Source organism: Sorex fumeus, unplaced genomic scaffold, assembly GCF_029834395.1.
Source record: "Sorex fumeus unplaced genomic scaffold, SorFum_2.1 ptg000122l, whole genome shotgun sequence".
Lineage (NCBI taxonomy): Eukaryota > Metazoa > Chordata > Mammalia > Eulipotyphla > Soricidae > Sorex > Sorex fumeus.
The window spans coordinates 51,183,145-51,206,566 of NW_026606179.1; the positions used below are offsets into that span (position 1 = coordinate 51,183,145).

Sequence of the window (23,422 nt, forward strand, 5' to 3'; positions counted from 1 at the left end):
GTATGGTTCCCTGAGCACCAAAAGGAGTGATCCCTGAACTCAGAGCTAGGAGTAAGCCCTGAACATTGCTGAATGTGACCCTTAAACAAAAAAGTAACAAAATAAAATATAGTTCCTGCCTCCAAACCTTCAATGACTTCTCAGTGCCCAGAAGATAAAGACAAAATCCTTGGTATAATGTTTGAAGCCTTTCTGCTCTACCACCCTTTTCTTGCCATCTAGTTTATTCTTTTATTCCATTCATCTCCGTACCTATTAAATTTCTATTATAATATCAACGGGCTGGAGTGATAGCACAGCGGGTAGGGCGTTCGCCTTACAAGCGGCCAACATGGCCGACCCGAGTTCGATTCCTCCGCCCCTCTCGGAGAGCCCGGCAAGCTACTGAGAGTATTCGATATGCCAGACACAGTAACAACAAAGTCTCCAATGGAGACGTTACTGGGTCCGCTCGAGCAAATCGACGATCAACGGGAGGGCCTTTACCTTTACCTTATAATATCAACAAACACTTTATGTGTCATTTTATCCTGCCTGTGTGCTAAAGTGTGTGCTTGGCATATTTCATAAATAATTTTTTTGTTTTGTTATTTTTGTTTGGGGGCAACATTTGGCAGTGCTCAGAGGCTAGTCCTATCTCTGCATTCAGGAATTAGTTCTAGCAGGCTCAAGGGACAATATGGGCACATGAGATTCTGGGAATAGAACCCAGGTCGGCTGCATGCAAGGCAAATGCCACACGTGTTGTAGTATCTCTCCAATCCCGTTAATTAAGTTACTTGAGGCTGGGGTGTGTTTTATTTATTTTGTTCTTCTCAAAGACTATAAAATCAAGTGTTTACAATTATTAGAGATTCCTATACTGGAATTCATTGTGATGATCATTTCCCACAGTTTGAATCAGATGTCATGGAAATTCAGAGGTGAAACAATTAATATCACTTGGAAGGATTCAGATGAATCCACATCTGAATTCATACTGGATGAAATAATATCTGAACTGGACTTTGAAGGATGAGCAGGATGTTTGCAAGATGAGACACTGAATGAATAAATAAACGAAGTTTCTTCTTTCTGAGATGAATATTTTGAGTCAGATTCTAACACCTCTAGGTAGATCCCTGTATGTCTTTTCCCAAGTTTGGGATAGTCTGATTTCTTTATTCAGCTGAAACAGATTCTTCCCAGGTGGGCTATGTTATTTCTAAAGTCTTTCTAGTTTATCCAATAACTTAGCTCACCAACCCTGGGGCTTAGTTGTGGATGAGCAATCCAACAATTTTATCATAGCTCCCCTAACCTAAGTATTGAGTCATAATCCTCAACAAAGCTGAAAAAGACACTTGGTGTTTCTTTGAGCATCTGCTGACAAAGTCCAGTGGAGCCCAGGTATTTCGTGGAATATTTGTATCGGCACATAATGGCTGTGATGCAGCCCAATGTAAACATTTGTCTGTCAGGACTTTGCCCTGTCACTGTCTGGCCTGATGTAACCGCCGTAGGTGTGAAATTGAGATTGGTGTGAAGTGAAGTCAGTGAGGGAGCTAGTGGACAGGGCAGAATGATGCGTGTTGGATAACATTCCCTTTTTGCCTATTAGCCAAGAAGGAGGATAATTTACTTCTAGATTTTTATACAGAACTCCAGCATCTGTCATAAAGCAAACGTTTATTTTCACTCATCTCCCACATCAGGCTGAAATAAATAAACAGAGTTTATTTATTTGTATTCAGATCTTCATGTTTCCTGTACCAGCATCGATTCTGGAATGAGGGGAGGGAAGAATGAATTTCCTTCATGTGGAACATTTTTCCATCTTATCTGAGTTATGGTTTTTTTTTTCTTTAGGTTTTTGTTGTTGTGGTTTATGTTTGTTTTTAAGCCACATCCAGCAGTTCTTAGGGCTTAGGCCTGCCTCTGTGCTCAGGGATCAATCCTGGTGGGGGTCCAGGGACGTACATGGTGCCCCAGGGGATCAAACCTGGGTCAGTCCTGCATGCAGGGCAAGCACCCTATTCTCCATTGTACGATCAATCTGGCATATATATATATATGTATATATGTGTATATATACATACACATATATGTATATAAAAGAAATCTTTTGAAAATAAAGACCTTTATCCTGAGAGAAGAGCCATGTATAAGTCAGGGCTTGAATGTATTGGTATATTATATACCAGGGAGATCACAAATGCATGAAACAAAGCCACGAGTCTCAGGCGGAAAGCTCCTCAATGAAGAGAAAGGTTTTAGGAAACTGTAAAATATTCTCTAATCCAGGGCCAGAAAGAGAATTGAATGGGCTGGAGCATGTGCTTTGACTCCAAGAGGCCCAGGCTAGACCTGTAGCTCTTCAACAATTCCCGAGCACTACCAGGCATGAGCTCTGAGCTACAAGTGGGAAGTAGCCTTGACATGGCTGGGTGTGACCCAACACATCCTCCAAATCAACTCTAATTTATATTTTCTGTCAAACTAAGATGATGGCTGAAGTGAGGCTGCTAGACTTGTGTACGATCATTAGACATGGAAAAGGTAAGGTGTCAGTTAGGACTTATGTGCATATCTGACCTGCCTAGTCTTAGAATAACCGAAAGACATTTTCCTCCCATTCCTGGCTTGATAGTCCCAAAAGCTTCTCTTTCCCTGTGGAAATATCTCCTCTCTAATCCACCCTTTCAGTTTCTTGGGCACTTACCTCCATTCTTACAGTCCACAAGTCTGCCTGCATCAGGGGAAGATTGGACTGTATTTCCCTCTCTCTCTCTCTCTCTCTGTCTCTCTCTTTTGCTTTCTGGGTCTCACCCAGTGATGCTCAGGGGTTACTCCTGGCTCTGCACTCAGGAATTACTCTTGGTGGTGCTCGTGGGACTATATGCCAGGGACTGAACTCGGATCAGTCAGGTGCAAGGCAAACACCATACCTGCTGGACTATCGCTCTCGCCCTGGACTGTGTCTCAGAACTTCATTTAGTCTAGATCCTGTGGGATTGAACTGGTCTCTGGAAGACTTCAGATGAACACCAGGATGCAGATCAACTTAAAAAGAACAGAAGTACATCTTCAAAGTGAATTAGGTGCCTAGTGATCAGATTCAGGCACTATGAAAGATACCAGAGTTGAGCATGTTCTAAATCTAATGGCAAAACTTGTGAAATGAATTTCACCTTCAGAAATATTTGTTAGAACAAGTTCTAAGGGTGGAAATTGACAACACATAAACAAATAAGAATCTGGTTACAATTTCCGCACTAATGTGGTCACTGCTATTTCCCACCACTATCAGTTCTCCATTATTATTAAGGAGCGCTCCCAAGGTGGGGCAAAGATAATTTGCGGTCTAAACTTTCTGTCTCTGACTTGAGTCGTTCTGGAAAATTTCCTTTCAGATTTTGTGTTTGTTTAGCAGGCTCTTTACAATATACGTGTGACTAAAATTATTTTAACAGCCTTAATTGTATTACAATGACAAAGATTCTGTAGATCTTGTGACAACACATTCCTCTGTTCTGTATGAGTTTATTTAATTCCTTTTCAGGGGTTGATATTTGAACCTCTTTCATTTAGAGTAGATCCAGCTACACAATCCACTAAGTGCCTGAACAGGTCCAGGAGGGGTTAAAGAACACACCACCAATATAAAAATTACCACTCTGTTGCATAAGATACACAACCTTACGGTTGAGTCTGGGTTCTTATGAAATTCTGAATCAAGTAACTAGGGAATGTGATATATGATTGGGAAGTGATATAAAGGAATTCTTCAAGCTAGTAAATCTGCTTTATGTTTTGTTCTGCAATTCTATTGTCATTTTCAATGAGAGGAAATTTACAAATTCAGCATGCTTAATGTTTTACTTTTTTTGTTGTAAACAAAAAAAATTTATGAATCTGCATGCATCGGTGATGGGTGGTTGTACTTATTTATTTATTTTAGTTTGGGGGGGTCAGACCTGTAAATGCTCAGGGGTTACTTCTGAGCTCTGCATTTAGAGGTTAATCCTGGCTCTGCACTCAGGAACCACTTTTGTTTTTCTTTTTGGGTCACACCCGGCAATGCTCAGGGGCTACTCCTGGCTCTGCACTCAAGAATTACTCCTGGCTGTGCTCTGGGGACCATATGGGATGCCGGGGATCGAACCTGGGTTGACCACATACAACGCAAATGCCCTTCCTGCTGTACTGTTGCTCCATATCAGGAACCACTTTTGGTGGTACTCATGAGGGACCATTTGGGACGCTGGGAATTGAAGCCAAGCTGGCCGCCGGCAAGGCAAGTGCCCTATCCACTGTACTATCTCTCTGTCCCCCTAGGGTGTTTTAAAAATATATAATTTTAGGGACTGAATTGTATAGGAGGTAAGACCTCATCAGTTCCTTGCAGGTGACTGTGGTGACTGTGATCTTGATTTGGAATCCTGGTACCACATATGGTTCCCTAAGCACCACTCCTGAGCCTAGAGCCCAACCTGCCGTACTATGGCTCTGGTCCATATATCTATGTCTATCTTTACAACTTTAGACTATCTCAGATATCAAATAAATGGGGAAGTGACTGAGACATTGGTGACCACAGAGAGAAATATCACTAGAACGAGGAGTAATATGTAATTTACCTACGGCACAGTACTCAAACAATTAGTTCCAGTAATCCTGGTTTTGAAGCACATCATAATACTTTGTGATCAGAGTCAAATACTATTGACTAATACATTTGTGGTTTAAGTCACTGAAACAGGAAGGACAAAGGAAAAATAGGTGCCTTTACAATTGTAAAGCATAGCTATGAAAATTATGGAACTATGAAAATGATCCAATTTCAAATAAACAACGAAAAAAGGGTTTCTTATCAAAGGACAAAGAGAGGGATCAGTACATTTTCAAACAGCCATTTAGAAATAATCATTGCTTGGTGCAGGACTTAATAGAGTGGGACCTGAGTTCAAACAACGCCAATCTAAGGGGAATTCAAAGCCTGAGTGAAACCTCACCTGGGTGGGGGGTAGGGAGGGGGCCATTCTTCACTTTGTTCTCACCTAATCAGGGGAAATCATAGCACTTAAGCTAGGAAAAACAAAAAGTCACAACTGGGCAGAGAAGGGTTGAGGGAAAGGGGAAGGAAGAGGCCTAGTCAATTCTTGACTTGTTAATTAGGGTCAGGAGACAGCGGGGGATTTCCTTCTCTACCCTAAGTTTGGTGAATGATCACATAGGTCTGGGGAAAAAGGATATGTGCAGAGGAGTGATTCATTCAACTTTTATGTTTTTTTTTCTCTTTAGTTTGGGGGCTCTGCCCCATGCATGCAATGCAATTTCCTCTCCTTACATTATGCGTTGACTAATGGAGGGAGGAGAGGGCTCTCGCAAAGGTGTTTGCTCTAATTCAAAAGCCTGGGCGGGTTGGGCAATGTGGGCTTGGAATCTTCTTCCAAGGAAGTGGGACTCGGAGGAGTTAGCAAGGGACTTCCTTCCCTTGGGACTTGTGACAACAGTGTTCAGTCGCATGGAGCTTTGAGGGTCGGTTCCTACTCTGCTTTGCCATCTTGGGGTGGCTTTGTAATGCTTTCTCACTTGTAACAGGAAGAAAATGTTCATAGGGCTAATTGCTATGCCGACTGCAGCGAAGATAATTGGGCAACCTACATCAGATGTGCAGATGGAAAGATAGGTAGGCTCTGATGACACAGGTTTAAATTCTAGGTCTGCAGGTAGAAGCTTTGCAAAAGGCCGCACCCCAGGGGTACCCCCAAGTGGCCTCCTAGGATGGGAGTTTCTCTTAGTCCCACACACCCCAAGCCCAGATAAATGACACAACTTCCTGAAGGAAGTTATAAATTTTATAGAGAGAAAATAAAGACATTATATAAGGGAGAAGAGTATAATAGACTAATTTTAAGGATCTGTAACTATTAACTATCCTTGTAGCTAAAATAACAAAAAAAACGAAACCATCTCAAATAGCTTCAAAATGTGGCCCAGGTGGCTGCCAGCATCAATATTCCACACAAGATCCAAATTATTTCCCAAGATGCCTACTCTGCACTCCAATTGATATTTTAATAACTTGATTTAAAAAATCTGCAAAAGGCTATTAAGACTCAGGAAACGGTCTGCGGTGTAAGGGAGGATTTTCAGTTTTTGCAACGGAAACTTTGGGCCCTATGAAACAGAATAGCAAAAACTCAATTTAATGTGTTCTTCTTCCATCTTTGCTTGCTTAGTCCAAAGGACTGAGAAAACAACAAAACACTTTTTTTTTAAGGCTGGGAGTGCGGTGCTGAAGTTTGTTTTTGTCCGTGACCGTATATATTTTTTTCCCCCTTCTAGTTAGGAATCATAGACTCAAATTTTTAAATTGTCTTCTACCTTCTGCTTCGAATAAAGGTCGACCCCTCCAGCCCCATCAGAAAGATCCTTTTATTTTTTGAGTCTCTGAAGGACCAAGTGGGGGGTGGGAAAGAAGAGGGCCCGGGGAAGAGAGAGACTTAAAACGGGGGGAAAAAAAACTCAAAAAAAAACAGCCCTCGAAATGCTGGGGAGCTGGCCTGCCATTTCCTAATTAAGAAAGGAGTGTGACAGTGCTCTGGCCAGTTTGCATTTAGGCGTCGCTATGACAAACCCCCCAAAAGCTCGCGTCCAAGCGGCGAAGCTCCACCGGCCTGTGCGCCCCTCGGAGGGGGGTAGTGTGTGAGTGGGGGGGTCGCCGGCGGCCGCGGGCAGCCCCGGGGACCGGCCTCCTGCGGGCGCGGGCGCGGGCGCGGGCGGCGAAGAGCCTTTTCCCCCTCCGCGGGGCCCCAGGCGCGGCCGCCTCCCGCCCTCGCGGCCGGCGGGGCCCTTTCCCGGCTGGGGCCCGGCTGCTCCGGCCGCGGCGGCAGGAAGCGAGGCCCGTGTTGATGCTGTTCCGCGGCGCGCCGCCCCACCCTCCGCGCGCCGGCCGGGCTCTTCCCGCCGCGCGCAGCCCCCCGCCGCCGCGCCTGCGCGGTGGCGCGCGGGGGGCGGGGCCCGGATTCCTGTCAGCGGCGGCGGCGGTGGCGGCGACCGTCAGTGTGCGCGGAGGAGAAGCACGAAACGGACCCGTTGGCCGTCTCCCCGCCTCCCTTTCCCCGCCCTGCACCCCCCTCCGGACTCGCGGGGAAGCAGTCGCCGCCGCCGGAGTCGCCCCCCGTCTCGCCGCCGCCGTCGCCGCCGCCGCCGCCGCCGGAGTCGCCGCCGCCGCCGCCGTTCCTCCTCCGTGCTCGGCCCGGTGCGAGTCTCTGCCCTCGAGGAGGAGGAGGAGGAGAGAAGGAGGAGGAGGAGGAGGAGGAGAGGAGGAGGAAAGGAGGAGGAGGAGGAGGAGGCAGCGGCAGCCGCCCTCGCCTCGCCGCCCCCGGTTCGGTGCCCGCGGTCCCGGAGAGGAGGTGCCGCCGCCACCGCCGCTCCCCCCCTCCCGCCGCCCTCGGGCCGGGCTGGGTCGAGCTGCGATGCCCTCGGACTTCATCTCATTGCTCAGCGCGGACCTAGACCTGGAGTCGCCCAAGTCGCTGTACTCGCGAGGTGAGGAGGCCGGGGCGGGGGGCAGGGGCCGGGCCGCTCGCTGCGGCAGGGCGCCCCGCGCCCGAGCGCCGCCGCCGCCGCCGCCACCCGAGGCCCCGCGGCCGCTCCCGGGGGTGGGGTGTGTGTGTGTGTGTGTGTGTGAGTGTGTGTGTGTGTGTGTGAGGGGGGAGGGTGGCGGCGCGCGCGCGCGTGAGGGGGGGCCGGGGGTCCCCGCCGCCCCCCCCACCCCACCCCCCCGCGCCCCGGCTTGTTTGTGCTCGGCCGGGGCTCGGCCCCCCTCTCCCTCCGGCCTAGTCCACTCCCTCCCCGGGCTCGGGACGGCCCCCCGCGCGCCCGGCGTTCTTCCTCTGCCCGTCATCGCCCGGCTGGAAGAGCTCCTGAATTTTCGCCGCCGCCCCCTCCCTCTCTCCCTCCCTCCCTCCTCCCCCTTCGCCTCACCCCCACCCCCCCCCCCCGCCCCCAACCTCGGCAGCCTTCTTAATTACCCCTTGGCCCTCTCTCCTACGGAGCCGGGGTGCTCTCTCCGGATTACTTGGATCCCGCGCCCGTCCCGGGGGGGAGGGGTGGGGGGGATCCGCTCCGCCAACAGGCGCTGCTGTCCTTGGGGAATTTTCTCGCCGCCGTCGCCGTGGGAGGGTTTTGTGGCAGGGAAAGCGGGGAGGTGGGGGGCGGCCCCGGGACGGAGATGCTCCCCCACCCACCCCCCACCCAGCCTACCCCACACCTCCACCGCCTCCTTTTTTTTTTTTTTCAAACTTCCGGCCAGGACCTTTGCAGAGGGGATCCCCGGGATCGATGGGCTGATGGAGGTGGGAGCCGCTCTCTCAGCTGGGGTGAGATTCCGATGCTGGACACCGCAAGAATGTGTTAAACAGGTTCCCTGTGTCCCCCCGGGCCGTCCACCCCAAACGTGCCCCCCCCCACCCCGCGCTGCTCGCTCACCCGCTGCTCCGTCCTTTTTTTTTTTTTAATTAAAAAAAATATATATTTTTTAATTTGAAACCGCGGCGAATGGGGGCGGGGAGCAAAGAAAGACATACCCGGCTTGTAAACTAGACATTTCCCCCCATGTTAAAAAAAAAAAGAAAAAGAAAAAAAGAAAAAGTGTGTGAACCTCCTCCTGCCCAAGAAATTCAGCGTCCTCCAGTTTGTTGTATCCATCCGCTGGTTCCACCACTTCCAAAAGGCGGGTGTGCGTGTGCGTGTGCGTGTGTGTTTATGCATGTGTGCGTGTGTGCGTGCGCGCGTGCGTGTGTATGTTTGAGGTTCAGTGGCACGTTAGTGCGTTTTAGTGATTGAAGTGAATCAGAGTTGCCGTGGTTTGCCCTGGAAGGTGTCGGACTTTCTCGACGGACTGTCCTGAGTTTGTACACAGAGCCCTACTTAGTAACTGTAGCCATTGTCTGGTTCTTGGGATGACTCTAGTTGGCAGTCACCCTCCGGTGGTATGTTTTTTCGGCTGTATTACCTGAACTTGTGTAGGAAGGCTGTAGTTTGGAAAGTCGGAAGGGAGACCAAGTCAAGAGATGGTTCTTGGAGGGCAACTGTGGTGGAGTTGGGTGCTAAAAATTGTCAGGGTATTAACACCATCTATGCAGTAATCATCAGATAATTTTCCGTGAAATCAGTGCTTTATGAGAGCCTAAGTTAAACATACAGACCAATATAGATAGCGCCAGTTCAGTTCAGCCTTTTGGTGCAGTTAGTTCACAGAGATGGGGTTGAGTGCTTCGACTGTCCTTGGTTTTTTTCTTTTTTTAAAGTTCAGTTATTCAGCATAAAAAGTACTTAATGCTTTTTGTGTTTTTCAGATTCTCTGAAGTTACACCCATCACAGAATTTTCATAGAGCTGGACTATTGGAAGGTTAGCAAAGTGCCATTTTAAAGCTTATTGTGTGCGTATGCAAAGACTTTCTCTGAAATGGAGTTTAACTGAGAAAGTGTGAAACTTTGCAAACTCATACAATGTAGTTTTCTCCTAAAGAGCCTGATCCTTCTTTTAGAGCAGTTGAATGTTTTAGTGAATTTTGTCGCTGTATTTGATGTGCTTATTACCTATTGTAAATACTTGGAGAAGCCTTGGGGGGAAAACCTTCCCAAATTATGTGCTGGGTGTTCTACTTTAAAATGCCAGATCTTAAATCTAGCTTAGGAGAAATCTATGAAAGGCTCAAACATTAAGATCAAGAATATAATTAAATAGAATAACACCAAACACTAAGTTTGAAAATTCAGAATTTAGAGCTCTTATTTATTTTTTCAATTTTGGGTTTTGGGGTCACACCCCTCAATGCTTGTGGGTTATTCCTGACTCTGCACTGAGGAATCACTCTTGACCTTCTCGAGGAAACATTTAGGGTGCAGGGGACCAAATCCTGGTGCACCACCTGCAAAACAAGCACCCTACCTGCTGTACTATCTCTCCAGCCCCAGGATTTAGAACGTTTATAGATTGAGCTTTTCAAAGTGACCTATTAACTATTACAAAAGCATTAATGTCTTTCCTATTATGTTAGATTAGCAAAAGGAAAGACATACAATAAAGATGATGATTGAACTGTGCTTAGAAAAAGATTTTGGAAATACCAAAAAAATGTGTAGAATAATTTTAAGCTTTTGTCCTTTATTTTGGGAAAACTTTGTGTGTGTGTGGGGTGTGTGTGTGTGTGTGTGTGTGTGTGTATCACTTAAGAAACAAAAGAATGTGTGTCTTGTTACAGAAATGTTTGGAGTGATTTCGCATAGATCATCTTTGAATCTTGTATTTCTTGAATTGGGTAGCAAGAATGTATATGTATTTCCCATTACAGAGATAAGCAGCCTGAGGCAGAAGTGAGAAGATAGGGGCTGGGGAAGGCACAGGAAAGAAAAAAAATAAAAATGGCTTTGTGTTTTGGCTGGTGATATTCACCCAAAACTAAGCTACTACTATAAAATATAAGTAACCAGTACTTGAACATTTGTAGTCTACAGAGACCCTAAATTTTTGTTTTGTTTTGTTTTTCGGCCACACCCAGCAATTACTCCAGGTGGTGCTCAGGGGACCATATGGAATGCCAGAGATCGAACCCTGGCCGGTCTCGTTTAAGGCAAATATTCTACCCATTGTACTCTGGGGCTCTGGCCCCAAGGCCTTAAATATTTGACTTGTGTGTAGGTATTTGATTTCATATGGTAGTTTGGTGTAGAGGTAAGGAAAATGGGTTTTTGAAATTTAGCTTAAGTTTGAATACCAGTTTAGCTACTTAACTCGTTTTGTGAGGTTGGTTGAGTGATTTGTTTTTCTATACTTGAGATTTTTTCTATAAAAATGTCTATGTTGGGGACCGGAATGATAGTACAGCGGGTAAGGTGTTAGCCTTGCACATGGCCGACCCGGGTTCAATCCCTGTCATCCCATATGGCCTCCCAAGCACTGCCAGCAATTAATTCCTGAGTGCAGAGCCAGGATTAACCCCTGAGCATTGCCAGGTATGACCCCAAAAAACACACAAAAAAGTATATACTGGGGCTAGACTTGATTGTACAGCAAGTAGGGTATTTGCCTTGTATGTGACCCACCCTGGTTCAATTACTGGCATCCCATATGGTCCTCTGAGCACTCCAGGAGTATCCTAAGTGCAGAGCCAGGAGTAATCTCTGAGCATTGCTGGGTGTGTCTCCCCCTCCGCCCCTTGCAGAAAGTATCTATATCTTAAATTTAGTGAGCTAATGTATATGAAAATGCCTACTGTAGTGTCTGGCTTAAGGTCAGCTAATGTCTTAGGTATAACTGAAAGCATATAAAAGGTTTTCAGATTGTTGATTACAGTTATAAGAAACCCATATATATTACTATGAAAATCAACTGCAATTTGAAATGAGGGACTTTTAGAACTGTTTCCTAGTGAAGCAGATTTCTTTTTTTTCTTCATTTTGTTCAATTTGTAACCATGTTGTAGGGTCATATTTATCTGTACAAACCTGTTCATTTTCTGGACAGCAAACCAGAGTGTTATAGAGGCAGAGAGATGAGAAAAGTGTGTTAATTATTTAAGCAAGTATTTTAAGAAGTTAATAAAAATAGAAATAATTTTGTACATAGTTACATGTTTGCACTTAAGTACTCTTGGTCAGATATTCAGTTATTAAAAGTAGGACTCTTCAGATTACACATAAATGTAAAATGTAGAATTATCAAGTATGCCGTGTTCTTTTATATCTGTGCACAGCGTATTGTAAAAAATTCTTTACTTGTATAGTGAATAGCTTTAATTTACCTTATTTCTGTTGTTCACCTTTCATTATGGGCATTCTGTTTTATTTGGGCCACACCCAGCTATGCTCAGGGCTTACTCTGTGCTCTGTGTTCAAGGAATTACTCCTGATGGGATTCAGGGGACTATATGTATTGCTGGGGATTAACCCAGTTTGGCCGAGGACAAGGCAGGTTCTTAAACTGCTGTACTATCTTTCCAGCCCCTTATGGGTCATTTTATGGGTTTTCTTTTGGGCCACATGTGGCAGCATATGGTTTATTAGGGTTTATTCCTGACTGTACACTCAAGGGATCATCTCTGATGGACTCTTGGAATTATATGGGATGCCAGGGATCTAAGGTAGACCCTGCAAGGTAGGCCTACTGCTGTACTCACTCTCTGACCTGTATTATGGGCTTTTAAAGGAATATTCAAAAGTAAAATGAAATAACATACTCTATGTTTATACCCATCGCCAAGCTTTGACAATTAGTTGTGTACATCTAATCTGACTTCTTTTATCCTCTCCCTTCCTTCCCCAAGCAGAATTATTTTAAAGCAAATATCAGATATCATATTTCATACAGAGTACTTCTGTGTTACAGTGATCTATAACTTGTATTTTAAACTACTCTATTTTATTCCAGGAAGTGCACTAATTCATATATATTCTAAAGTCTCCCATGTCTCCCTTTCCCACTTATGAAGATACGTTATATAATAGGAGGTTGTTTCTGATATATAATGTACCTTGTAATGTGTATTAACATCACAGGCCATGAGATCAGACATGGATTCACATTCTTATTTGTGTGTGGCTTCAGTTTAATCATTTAATCATTTTGTGGCTTAATTTCTTCACTTTTAAATGTGGGCACTAATAGCGTCTTCATCATACATAGGCAGTTTTGAAGATTATTTGAGGCAGATTTATTTATAATATTTTTGGGCCACACCCAACAGTGTTCAGGGCTTACTCCTGACTCTGCACTCAGGAGTCTTTCTTGGCAGTGCTCAGGGGACCATATGGAGTGCTGGGGCTCGAATCTGAGTCAAGCCCTACCTGGTGTGCTCTCTGTCCAACCCTTCATTTATAACTTTTTAAAAAAATTATAGATTTTGGGACCACACCTGAAAGTACTGGGGGGAACTCCTTGCACTGAGTTAGGGGTGGAGTGAACCTCATACTGTTATGAATATTGAGCCTGAGTTGGCACAGATCCTTGAGATCTGTGCCTTATCTGCTGTACTATCTCTCCAACCCTAAGGCAAATTTATTTAAATCTTTAAATCTAAGCTGTAGCAAATTCTCACTAAATGTTAGCTGAATAAAATATTTAAATACTAGTGCTTACCTTATGCTGAGAAGTTTACATGCCAGAATTCACTGAATTGTCATTGGGTATTATTTTATAGATGAGGATATACAAGACATAAGGGCTCTCATTAACTTAGAGTCATAGAATTACAGAGTTAAGATTCTAGTTCAGGTAGTCTCACTTAGAGTCTGTGTTCTTAACTAGTATACTAATTTCCTGTTAAATAACATGAAATATTATTAATCTACATTACATAAAAATGTAACTTTTTTGGGGAAGAAAAAGTTTACTCCCGACTGTGTTTTCTATTAAGAACAACAGATAATTTGAGAAAACAATGAAAGATAAATTGGGCTTGAGTATGTAGTGATACAGAATAGTACTGTTAATTTAAGAGAAATAAAATAGTTTTAAGGCTTTGGGATATCACTTGGTGGTAGTGCACTTATTTTGATTGTGTGAGGTACTGGGTTTAATTCCTGGCACCAACAACATTCACCTCACAACATGTAGCAAGCAGGATGACACCTGAACTCTAGCAGGGAGTGAACTCTAGCAGGGAGTAAACAGCTGGGAGTAGCCCCCAAAATAAGAAAAGGGGGCCAGAGCGATAGTACAGCGGGTAGGGCATTTATCTTGCATGCGGATGACCTGGTTTTGATCCCCAACATCCCATATGGTCCCTGAGTGCAGAGCCAGGAGTAACCCCTGAGTTTTGCTGGGTATGACTCAAAAAGCCAAATAAATAAGTAAATAACAAGAAAGTAGAAGACAGTCTTTGATAGAAGTATTGGCTATTGTAGTATATCTTTCACTCAGATTTCATTTCAAGTTATTTAACAGATTTAAGTTCTTATTTAATGTCTCATTAAAAATCAAGGGTAATGGTATTGTAAACCATGCTGCTTAAAATTTAAAAGAAATACGAGGGTTTAAAATAACTAATAAAGTACTGGGCCCACTCGAGCAAATTGATGAACAATGGGAGGACAGTGACAGTGAACATAAATTTATGGGCACATTCTCAAATGAAAAGATAGATATTTTCTTTACCGATTAACTGAAGATAATAAGTTCAGCTTCCAAATCTGTATTATATGATATTTTTTAAATTTTAAAAATTCTCAGTAGCTATTATAAAATAGATATTTTGCTTTTGCTTTTTTTTTAGTAGCATTTACTTGATAATTGGTTGATAATGATTACTGCTGGCCAGTCATGAATATCTGTAACTTCTTTCCCATTTAGAAATACTTGGTTAGGGGCTGGAGCAATAGCACAGCGGGTAGGGCATTTGCCTTGCACGCGGCTGACTCGGGTTCGATTCCCAGCATCCCATATGGTTCCCTAAGCACCGCCAGGGGTAATTCCTCAGTGCAGAGCCAGAAGTAACCCCTGTGCATAGCCGGGTGTGACCCAAAAAGAAAAAAAAAGAAATACTTGGTTAGTTCTTTAGGAAGTTTAATACTTGATTTTGAAGGTAAAATAAGAACAGAAAAATACCTCATAGTGAGCTAAGTTGCTGACCTTTAGAAATTTGGTTTTAGCTAAAAAAAAAAAATACTTAAGGCAATCTCCATAGAACACGTTAAAAGAAACATCATTGATAGTTAAAAGAAGAATAAATCCCATGCGATTAATAATTGAAAAAATGTTTGGATTTTGGAGTAGACTCATTGGTGCTCAGAGGCTACTTTCAGCTCATTCATTCCTGGTACTACTCAAGAAATTATGTGGTTCCAGGAATAAACTTGGGCCTTCTATGACCAACTGAGCTATCTATCTTTGGTCTAGTAGTTAAGAATATTTTGAGCAAATTATTTATACTAATATTTTACAGTTTTTTTTAAGTATTCAATATCAATGATTTTATGATGTACTATCTGTATCTATATTTTATAAATGAGCTAACTGAGATATGGAAGAATTCACTAATTCCCCAAGGCATGTAGCTGTTGGAGGAGTCTGGAATTTAAAAGAACGGTTTTTCCCCAGAGTTTTCAGTTCGTGTGTCCTAAGAGTACAAACAGCTTTTTATACTTTACGCCACGTAAAATGGTATGTAATGCTGGTCAGATGGTATAAAAAGCATACTTTATATAGGATTCCTTAAGCAGCTTTCATCCAGTGAGAAAGATTTTAACACTCAAAATCAGCAAATCATTCATTACCCGGCTTTGGTGGGTGTCTTTAAGATTTGGCTGAAGCACATGGCTTGTTCCAGTCACCCGTGTCTTGTGTACGAATGGTATGCAACAGTGAGGAGTCAGGAAAGGGTGAAAAGGGCTCCACTATCGGAGAATTGCTTTGGAAATGAAGGATTCCACGAATTTATTGACTTCATTGATAGTTTGATGGAAACTTGGGAATCATTGTTCCCTGTTTTTGCTCATATGTTTCAGAGTCAACTTAAATTTGAGAAGAGATAAGCACCAACAAAACAGAATTAACAGGGTCTCAGTAGTTCAGTTTTATGCTGTGATTGGTCTTTGTTTCCTCAGTTTCCTGATAATTTTATGTTAGATATTAAAAGTTAATGACTTTAACTCTGATTTAGCCCTGAGAACCTGTGGAAAATTATGTACACTTTCCTTTTCTTCAGCGGAGACATTATTATTATTGCTTATTAATAGAATGAACAACGGAAATAATGAGGACTTAGAAAACTTCTAACCCCCACCCCCTTGTCTTTCACCCAGTCTTAAGGCCTCACGTATTTTGCTTGTTCCACTATTACTGCTTGCATGCCTTCTTTCCCTATACCGGCCCCCCCTTTTTTTTTTTTCCAAAAAATCATTTGTTTATGTATTTTTGTGTGTGGGGTAGGCTGCATATGGAAACTCTCTCTCTCTCTCTCTCTCTCTCTCTCTCTCTCTCTCTCTCTCTTTCTTTTTTGTTGTTGTTGGGGCAAGGGCATAGATCTAGCTGTGCTCAGGTCTTTTTTCTGCCTCTCTGCTCAGGAATCACTCTTGGGGCTCCGGGAACCATACGGGATGCTGGGGACCTCATTTGGGTTGGATGCATGCAAGGCAAGCACCCTGCCTTTTGTACTATCGCTTCAACCCCTGAAAACTGTCTTATACCAGATACAGAGGAATACTGATTTTTAAATGTTCTGTGGGTTTTTAACAAATTTATGCTTTTGTGTAATCATCACAGTCAAGATATAGGACATTTGAGTCACCCCTCTTTTGTAATCGCTTCTTCCCACTCCATTTTCTCAGGGCTGAACTGTTTTTCTCTTACTGTAGATTAGTTTGCCTTTCCACTGGAATTTCATATAAATGAGTTTATACAGTGTGTACTATACTCCTTTCCCTGTAATGTTTGTTGTTAATCACCAAAACCTAAAAGTGAAAGCATTTTAAAGAATTAAATCTTTTAAAAGCAGGGGCCATACTCAACAGGTCTTGGGAGGTCTGCCTGGAGACGCTCATACTTCCATTGTGGGCCTGATGTATTTAGTGCTGATCCAGTGGGACAGCACTATTTAGCTTGCAATGCACTGTGCTACTAGGGCTTTACCAGCGTTGTGTGAGGTCAGAGATCCAGTTAAGGGTTTTGTATGTGCTAGGTATCTGCTTTTTTTTTTTTTTTTTTTAGTTTTGTATTTGGACCATACCCAACAGTGTTCAGGGGCTATTGCTTCTGTGCTCAGGAGTGACCCCTGGTGGTAATCAGGGGATCATAATGTGGTTCCAGGGATTCCAGGTGTTGTCTGCAGGATGCAAGGCACTTTTTTAACTTTATCTTCTAGCCCCAAAGTAAGTGCTCCTACTACTTGAGTGAACTCCTCAGACCCGAAAAAGGGAAAACATTAAAAAAGGTTTAAGAAAAGGAGTATGTGTGAAGTAGAATTATTAAGGGAGGATGCTAAAATTTATTTTTTGACTTTTTGGGTCATACCTGGTGATGCTCAGGGGTTGTTCCTCCGGGCTCTGCACTCAGCAGTTACTCTTGGACATGCTCAGGGGACCACACGGGATGCTGGGGATCGAACTTTGGTCAGCCATGTGCAAGGATGTGAAATAAGAAGGGTGGTTGACTGCCAAAATGAAGTTCTTTAAAATAATTCTAAAAATTAGTTTGACATTGATTTATAGTAATATGAACTTTTAGTACTTTAGCTTTACACCTTTGTGTTTAATATTATTCTACCAGCAAAGTAGGGCTGGAGCGATAGCACAGCGGGTAGGGCGTTCGCCTTACAAGCGGCCAACATGGCCGACCCGAGTTCGATTCCTCCGCCCCTCTCGGAGAGCCCGGCAAGCTACCGAGAGTATTCGATATGCCAAACACAGTAACAACAAAGTCTCCAATGGAGACGTTACTGGGCCCGCTCGAGCAAATCGACGATCAATGGGAGGGCCTTTACCTTTACCTTTACCTTACCAGCAAAGTAAAAAGTTAAAGTGTTATACTATCCTATAAGGATTTGTCAATAAAAAAATAAAAATGGGAAATTTGGGCCACACTGGCCTATGCTAGGGGCTATTCGGCTTTGTTCCTAGAAGTTAGTGATAATTTTTGATACATATGTGCAAACATGTTTCTTAATAATAGTGTTTGTGTTTCATGAATTACACATAGATTAGGACCGCCTGTTACTTATAGTTTTTTTTGCAAGAGATTATATGTGTGGCTCTCCACTCAGGAATTACTCCTGGCAGGGCTTGACCATATGGAATGCCGGAGATTGAACCCTGGTCAGCCTCATGAAGGCAAATACTCTACCCCCTGTACTGTCATATTCCGGCCCCTCATTGTAGTCAAGTGAATAAGCCCCACTTAGTGTGGGGCTTTTTGTTTTGAATTTATTTGTGGGCCATACCTGTCTGTGCTCAGAGCTTACTTCTGACTCTGCTCAGGGGCCACAGCTAGTGAGGACTGGGGACTATATAGGTACTGAATTTGGGTCTACCTCACGCAAGGCAAGAGCCTTTCCTGCTCCACTATCTTTCCAGGCTCACATCTTTTATTTTAAAATGTATCTTGTAGGCATTTTTCTCAATGAAGTTGTCACTGTCACTGCCCTCCTGTTGTTCATCGATTTGCTCGAATGGGCCCAGTAACCTCCAGCGTGAGACTTGTTACTCTGTTTGGCATATTGAATACGGGTAGCTTGCCAGGCTTTGCCGTGTGGGCGCAATACTCTTGGTAGCTTGCTGGGCTCTCCGAGAGGAACAGAGGAATCGAATTCGGGTCAACCATGTCAGCCGCATGCAAGGCAATCGCCCTACCTCAGTGCTGAGAATTGGATGTTTCTTTTTTCTAGTTTTTGTTTTGTTTTTTTAAAGAGGAGGACTTCCTAAGTAGTGTTGAGGGGTGGGACTAACTCTGGTGACAGCTAACCCAGCAGTGTAGGCTGGGCGGTTCAGTGCTCAGTCCCAGTCGTTCTTGGGACCATGAATACCCAGCATTGCTGGGTAGTAAACTGACTCCTTCTGGAGAATGAACTCAGGACCTTAGGTGTGCTAGGCATGTGCTTCAGCGCTTTAAGCTATCCACCTAGCTCCATATATTTATTTAGAGGGAGTGTTGGGCTGCTTCTGGCAGTACTCGGGGGCATCCAGGCCTTGCCAGGGATCACCAGGTTCTATCATGCAAAGCATGTGCTCCAGCCCTTTGAGCTATTTCCCTGGTTCCCTGCCCCAGTTTTTAAGTGTTGCTTGTACACTGGGTTTTTATTATGAAACAAAGACTTTATTTGAAGTATACTATATAAAATGAAATGAAATGTCCACAAGTATGAGCTTATAATAGTAAATGAGTAGTGTTCTGTTTATAAATACCTAGATAATTCTACGTTAGATACACTACAAATTAAAAGTGTAATTAGAGTTTCAAAAATGTCTATTTTAAATTTCAAGCCTTTTTTATAGGCTATTTTATCACATTGAATTTAAGGTGGAGATCGGTGTATAATTTTTTTGTTTATTGTGTGAGGGCTATATCTGTTTGTGTCCAGGAGCTATTCCTGACAGTGTTTGGGGGACCATGTGGTACAGTTACCAACCCTGGTAATACAAAGCATACGTTGTAGCCTATTTAGCTGTCTCCCTGACCCTGTATCTAATAATTGAAAGTAGATGCTTTGAGTCAGATGACTATGGCTTTAAACTAATTATTGCTTAAAAAAATAAAGATTGAGTAGAGGGGCAAGCGAGATGCCTGTTGGCTTTTCAGAATATCAGATCTGGGAGGATTTAGGGGGAAGTTAATCCTGATAAGTGTTTTCAAAAGTCTGTGCCTCATAAGGTGGAATAACAAGCTAATGCAAGGTGACTATAGAATGAAATTGACCTTACACTAATATTAGCTCTGCGTATTGTGGGATACCTTCTCTGGGGTAGAATGTGGAGTATGTGTGTGAATGAATGTGTGAGAGGATCAGTCTTCAGCACCCACCCCAAACAACTATTAAATGGACCTCATGGGCAAGGGAGGTGTCTCAAAGGGCTAGTGTGTGCTTGCTTTGAAGGCCTGGCTTTGGTCCCTGGCGCTGCATGGCTCTCCAAGCACTGAACTGGGAGGAGCCCCTGAGCATTTGAGGTTTTGTGGTGTGAACCCCCCACCCCTGGATTAATTGATCGCATTATTTTAGACTCATATTTCAGGAGGAGCCAGGTTCACTTTTGAAAAATCACAGGGTGGAGAGAGAGATATACAGGGTTTAAGGTGCTTGCCTTGCATCTAACCAACCCCAGTTCAATCCCTGGTACCACATATAATCCCATGAGTAGCCCTGGAAGTGACCCCTGAATGTGTGTTCAGTGCTGGAGTAACCCCTGAGCACTATTGGATGTGGGCCAAACCTTACCCCCAAATAAGTTTATTTTAAAAATACGTCACTGGAAAAAAATTTTAAATACAAAATAAAAAAATACGTCACCAGAACTAGAACTACCATATAATCCTCACTCCTGAACAAAATGGCCCAAGTAACCCCTGATCACCATGAGATGTGGGCCAAATCCCAACCCCCTTATCGCAACCCCCCCATAAAAATAGGTCCCTGGAAGAATAATTTTTAAAACTATCACTGGAAATAGAACTACCATACGATCCAGTAATCTCACTTATGTGTGGATATGAAAATAATATGAAAGCATCAAAATTATATCACTCTATATTTTTTTGCCGCAATACTTATAATAGCTAAAATATGGAAAGAACCAAAGTGTCTGTCAGAAGATGATAGGATAGGATGTGATGTGTGTATATGCATATATCATTCAACTACCAAAAAATGAAATTTTGCCATTTGTAACAAATGGAAGGAAATCAAGGGAACTATGCATAGTGAAATTAATTAGGAGAATGGCCAACACTGCATTGATATCATTTGTATGTGCATTATAATTGATAAATGAATAAAAATATGAATTATAGAATGGAAATGACAACTAAGTATTAATATTAGAGAAGAGGATGGGTTGGAAGAGATGAAGAAAATGTATAAAATTTTTTGGTTTTGGGTTTTTACTTGGTTTGTTTTTGTGCTACACCCAACAGTGCTCAGGGGTTACTCCTGGCTCTGACCTGTGAGTTACTCCTGGAGGTATTCTGGGGACCATAGGTTGATGGGAATCGAACTCTGTTGACCATGTGCAAGGCAAGTGCCCTACCCACTGTACTCTCTCTCTCCAGCTCCAGTATAGGGAGTTTAAGAGAGGGTTCTGGATATCTGTATATCTACATATGCAGATTATATATATGTGTATATATATGTAACTTTTAAGTGCACACAGATATATGTTGGGGCCAGGAAGATGCGCTAAAGCACTGGAGTGGTTGTTTTGTATGTTAAAGTCAGGGTTTGATCCCTGGCACCACAGGATCCCCAGAGTACTGCCAGATATAGCCCCATACCAACAATGACGTACACAAGTGTGTCAGTACAGAAATAATATTTATAGATTGATGTTTTCTTTTTTAGCTTAAATTTCTTAAGAGTTCTAGGGAGTTTTAAACATCTAAAACACTAACTGAAATAGCTGTAGTTGTATTAACTTCATTGCTATAATACCAGCAGTGGAATAACTAAATACTTAGGTTTTTTTTTTGAAACCGTGTTGGAGATCAAACCCATTGACTCAGACATGCAAGACTAGTGCTCTGCCACTAAACCTAACCCCTAGTTTCTCTTGGGCTGTTTACTCTGGTCACCATACTGCAAAGTATATCACCAGAGCATATGTAACTTACAGACAGAAGTTTGTAACTTTTGGTCACCTTCACTCATTTCACCCTCTACCCCTATCCTTTTTCTGCCTCTTGCAAACCACCAGTCTCTTCTCTGTATCATGAATTCATCTTTAAATTTTTTTTTTTTTTTAAATAGAGTTCATACTCACTGATGCTCAGCAAGGACATTAGTTGTGGCCTAAAGGTTTGGCGCTCAGACCAGCAGTGTTCAGGTCCCCTATGGCTATATCTGGAGGTGCTAGGTAAAGAGACTGTGTCGAGTCAGGGATTAAATGCAGGGCCTTGCACATGCCAGGCATATGCTCTGCCGGTTGAGCTCTGTATGGAGGCTTAGTGCTCTTCCCCCTTAAAAAAAAGATTTTACACATAGGAACTTGTAAGATAGCCTAGCTTACTGAGCACATACTTTGCATGCAGGAGGCCTGGATTCAATCCTTCCTACCACATGGTCCCAAGAGCACCATTGGACTCAGGTCACTGCTGGGTGTGACCTCTCAAGCCACCAAAACAACAGAATAGATTTAACATACATGTGAGGTTATATAGTATTTCACTTGTTTTTGTCAGACATTTTACTTAGCATAATGCCCTCTGGATTCATTCATGTTGTTCCACAGGCAAGATTTTCTTTTTTTTCCCCTTTTCTGTTTTTGGGCTGGAGGTATAGCACAAGCGGGCAGGGTGTTTGCCTTGCACGATTTGCCTTGGGTTCGATTTTTCTGTCTCTCTCAGAGAGCCTGGCAAACTACCGAGAGTATCCCGCCCGCACAACAGAGCCTGGCAAGCTCCGCATGGTGTATTCGATATGCCAAAAACAGTAACAACAAGTCTCACAATGGAGACGTTACTGGTGCCCACTCGAGCAAATCGATGAACAAAGGAAGGACAGTGTTAAACAATGCTACCCAGCCCTTTGGGGCTATTCCTGACTCTGGCTCCAGGGATGATTTCTAAAAGTGCTCAGAGGACAGTATGCAGTGTCAGGGATTTCAGCAACATGCCAGGCAAGTTTCTTGCCTCCTGTACTGTCTCTCTTCCTTCTTGACTGGCTCTAAAAACACACTGTGAATAGAGTCTATATCATTTTGTTTACTAGGACAACTATTACATATTTAATAGCAGCAAAGGTATTTAAGTTGTATTTAAGAATAGTGATTCTTTTTTATTGTAAAGTTAACGTGACAAGTAATTTGTGATAGCATGAAAAAATGGACTTTTCATTTTCACATTTAACAATATATTTTGGTTGTCAGAATTGCTTATTTTTTTTTCCTTCTTTGTTTCAAAGAATTTGAATTTCTTTTATTTTCTATATAGGACCTGAAACCTTAAGCATTAAGTATAAATAAAGATCTAAACACAGATTAGTATTCTATGTTTTAGATAATAAAAAAAACTTTGGTACCAGTGACTTTATGAAAAATATAAGTACAACTATTTTCCTTTAGATTGGAAAAAATTTTGCTATTACTGCTATGATTGATTTGTTGATTTCTGGAAAGCAAATGTTTACATTTAATAGTAGCAAGAGAATCACAGGTTTTCTGATAAATGTCACAGAACTGTGGCAGTGAGCCAAGAACAAGAAAAGCTGCATTAGTGAAGTGAGACATACTTCTGTAGCTATGGAAACTATAAAATGTTAGTGAGTTTCAAAAAGGTATTCTCTTTGTATTATTAATTGGACATTAGTGGAAGTTAATGAGAACACTGGATACTTGTTAGATTAAATTTCAGTATAATTCCATTCATCAGAGGTCTGGGTAAGAGGCAGTGTTTGGTGGTTCAGTATTTGTTTTGTGTGAACATTAAAGTGCTTAATTAATTTATCTTTAATGTGATTTATTAACTACTAAAATGCTTTCTATTTAGAAAAATGTTTTCTTAGATTGTTACAGCTCGAAATTTAAGTTTATTAGAAAATAAGACTAACCGTAATTAAGTTAGTAAAATTAAATTAATCTTGATCAGTAATTATGTTTTCTGATAAATTCACTTAGATTTCATGAGGAGTGTTTTAGATATTAGGTACTTTGGTAATTTATAGTTATTTTTAATAAAATTACTAGAACATTTACTACAAATTTATTGATTGAATCTTGATTATAAACTTAGCATTT

At 42.6% G+C, this 23,422-nt stretch overlaps 2 protein-coding genes across 5 annotated transcripts in view; both read left to right on the forward strand.

Moving 5' to 3' along the window:
• Positions 1-23,422, forward strand: part of LOC130044522 (cytochrome b5 type B) — a 267,802-nt gene that overhangs the window by 123,300 nt on the left and 121,080 nt on the right. The window lies entirely within an intron of this gene.
• Positions 7,340-23,422, forward strand: part of NFAT5 (nuclear factor of activated T cells 5) — a 104,327-nt gene continuing 88,244 nt past the window's right edge. For 3 of the 4 annotated variants that reach the window (XM_056137254.1, XM_056137256.1, XM_056137259.1), the window contains exons 1-2: positions 7,340-7,536; positions 9,348-9,401. In XM_056137254.1, coding sequence (XP_055993229.1) covers positions 7,464-7,536; positions 9,348-9,401 — 127 coding nt within the window. In that variant the 5' untranslated portion in view covers positions 7,340-7,463. The remainder of the gene's footprint in view (positions 7,537-9,347; positions 9,402-23,422) is intronic. The other variant, XM_056137255.1, reaches the window with a different exon arrangement.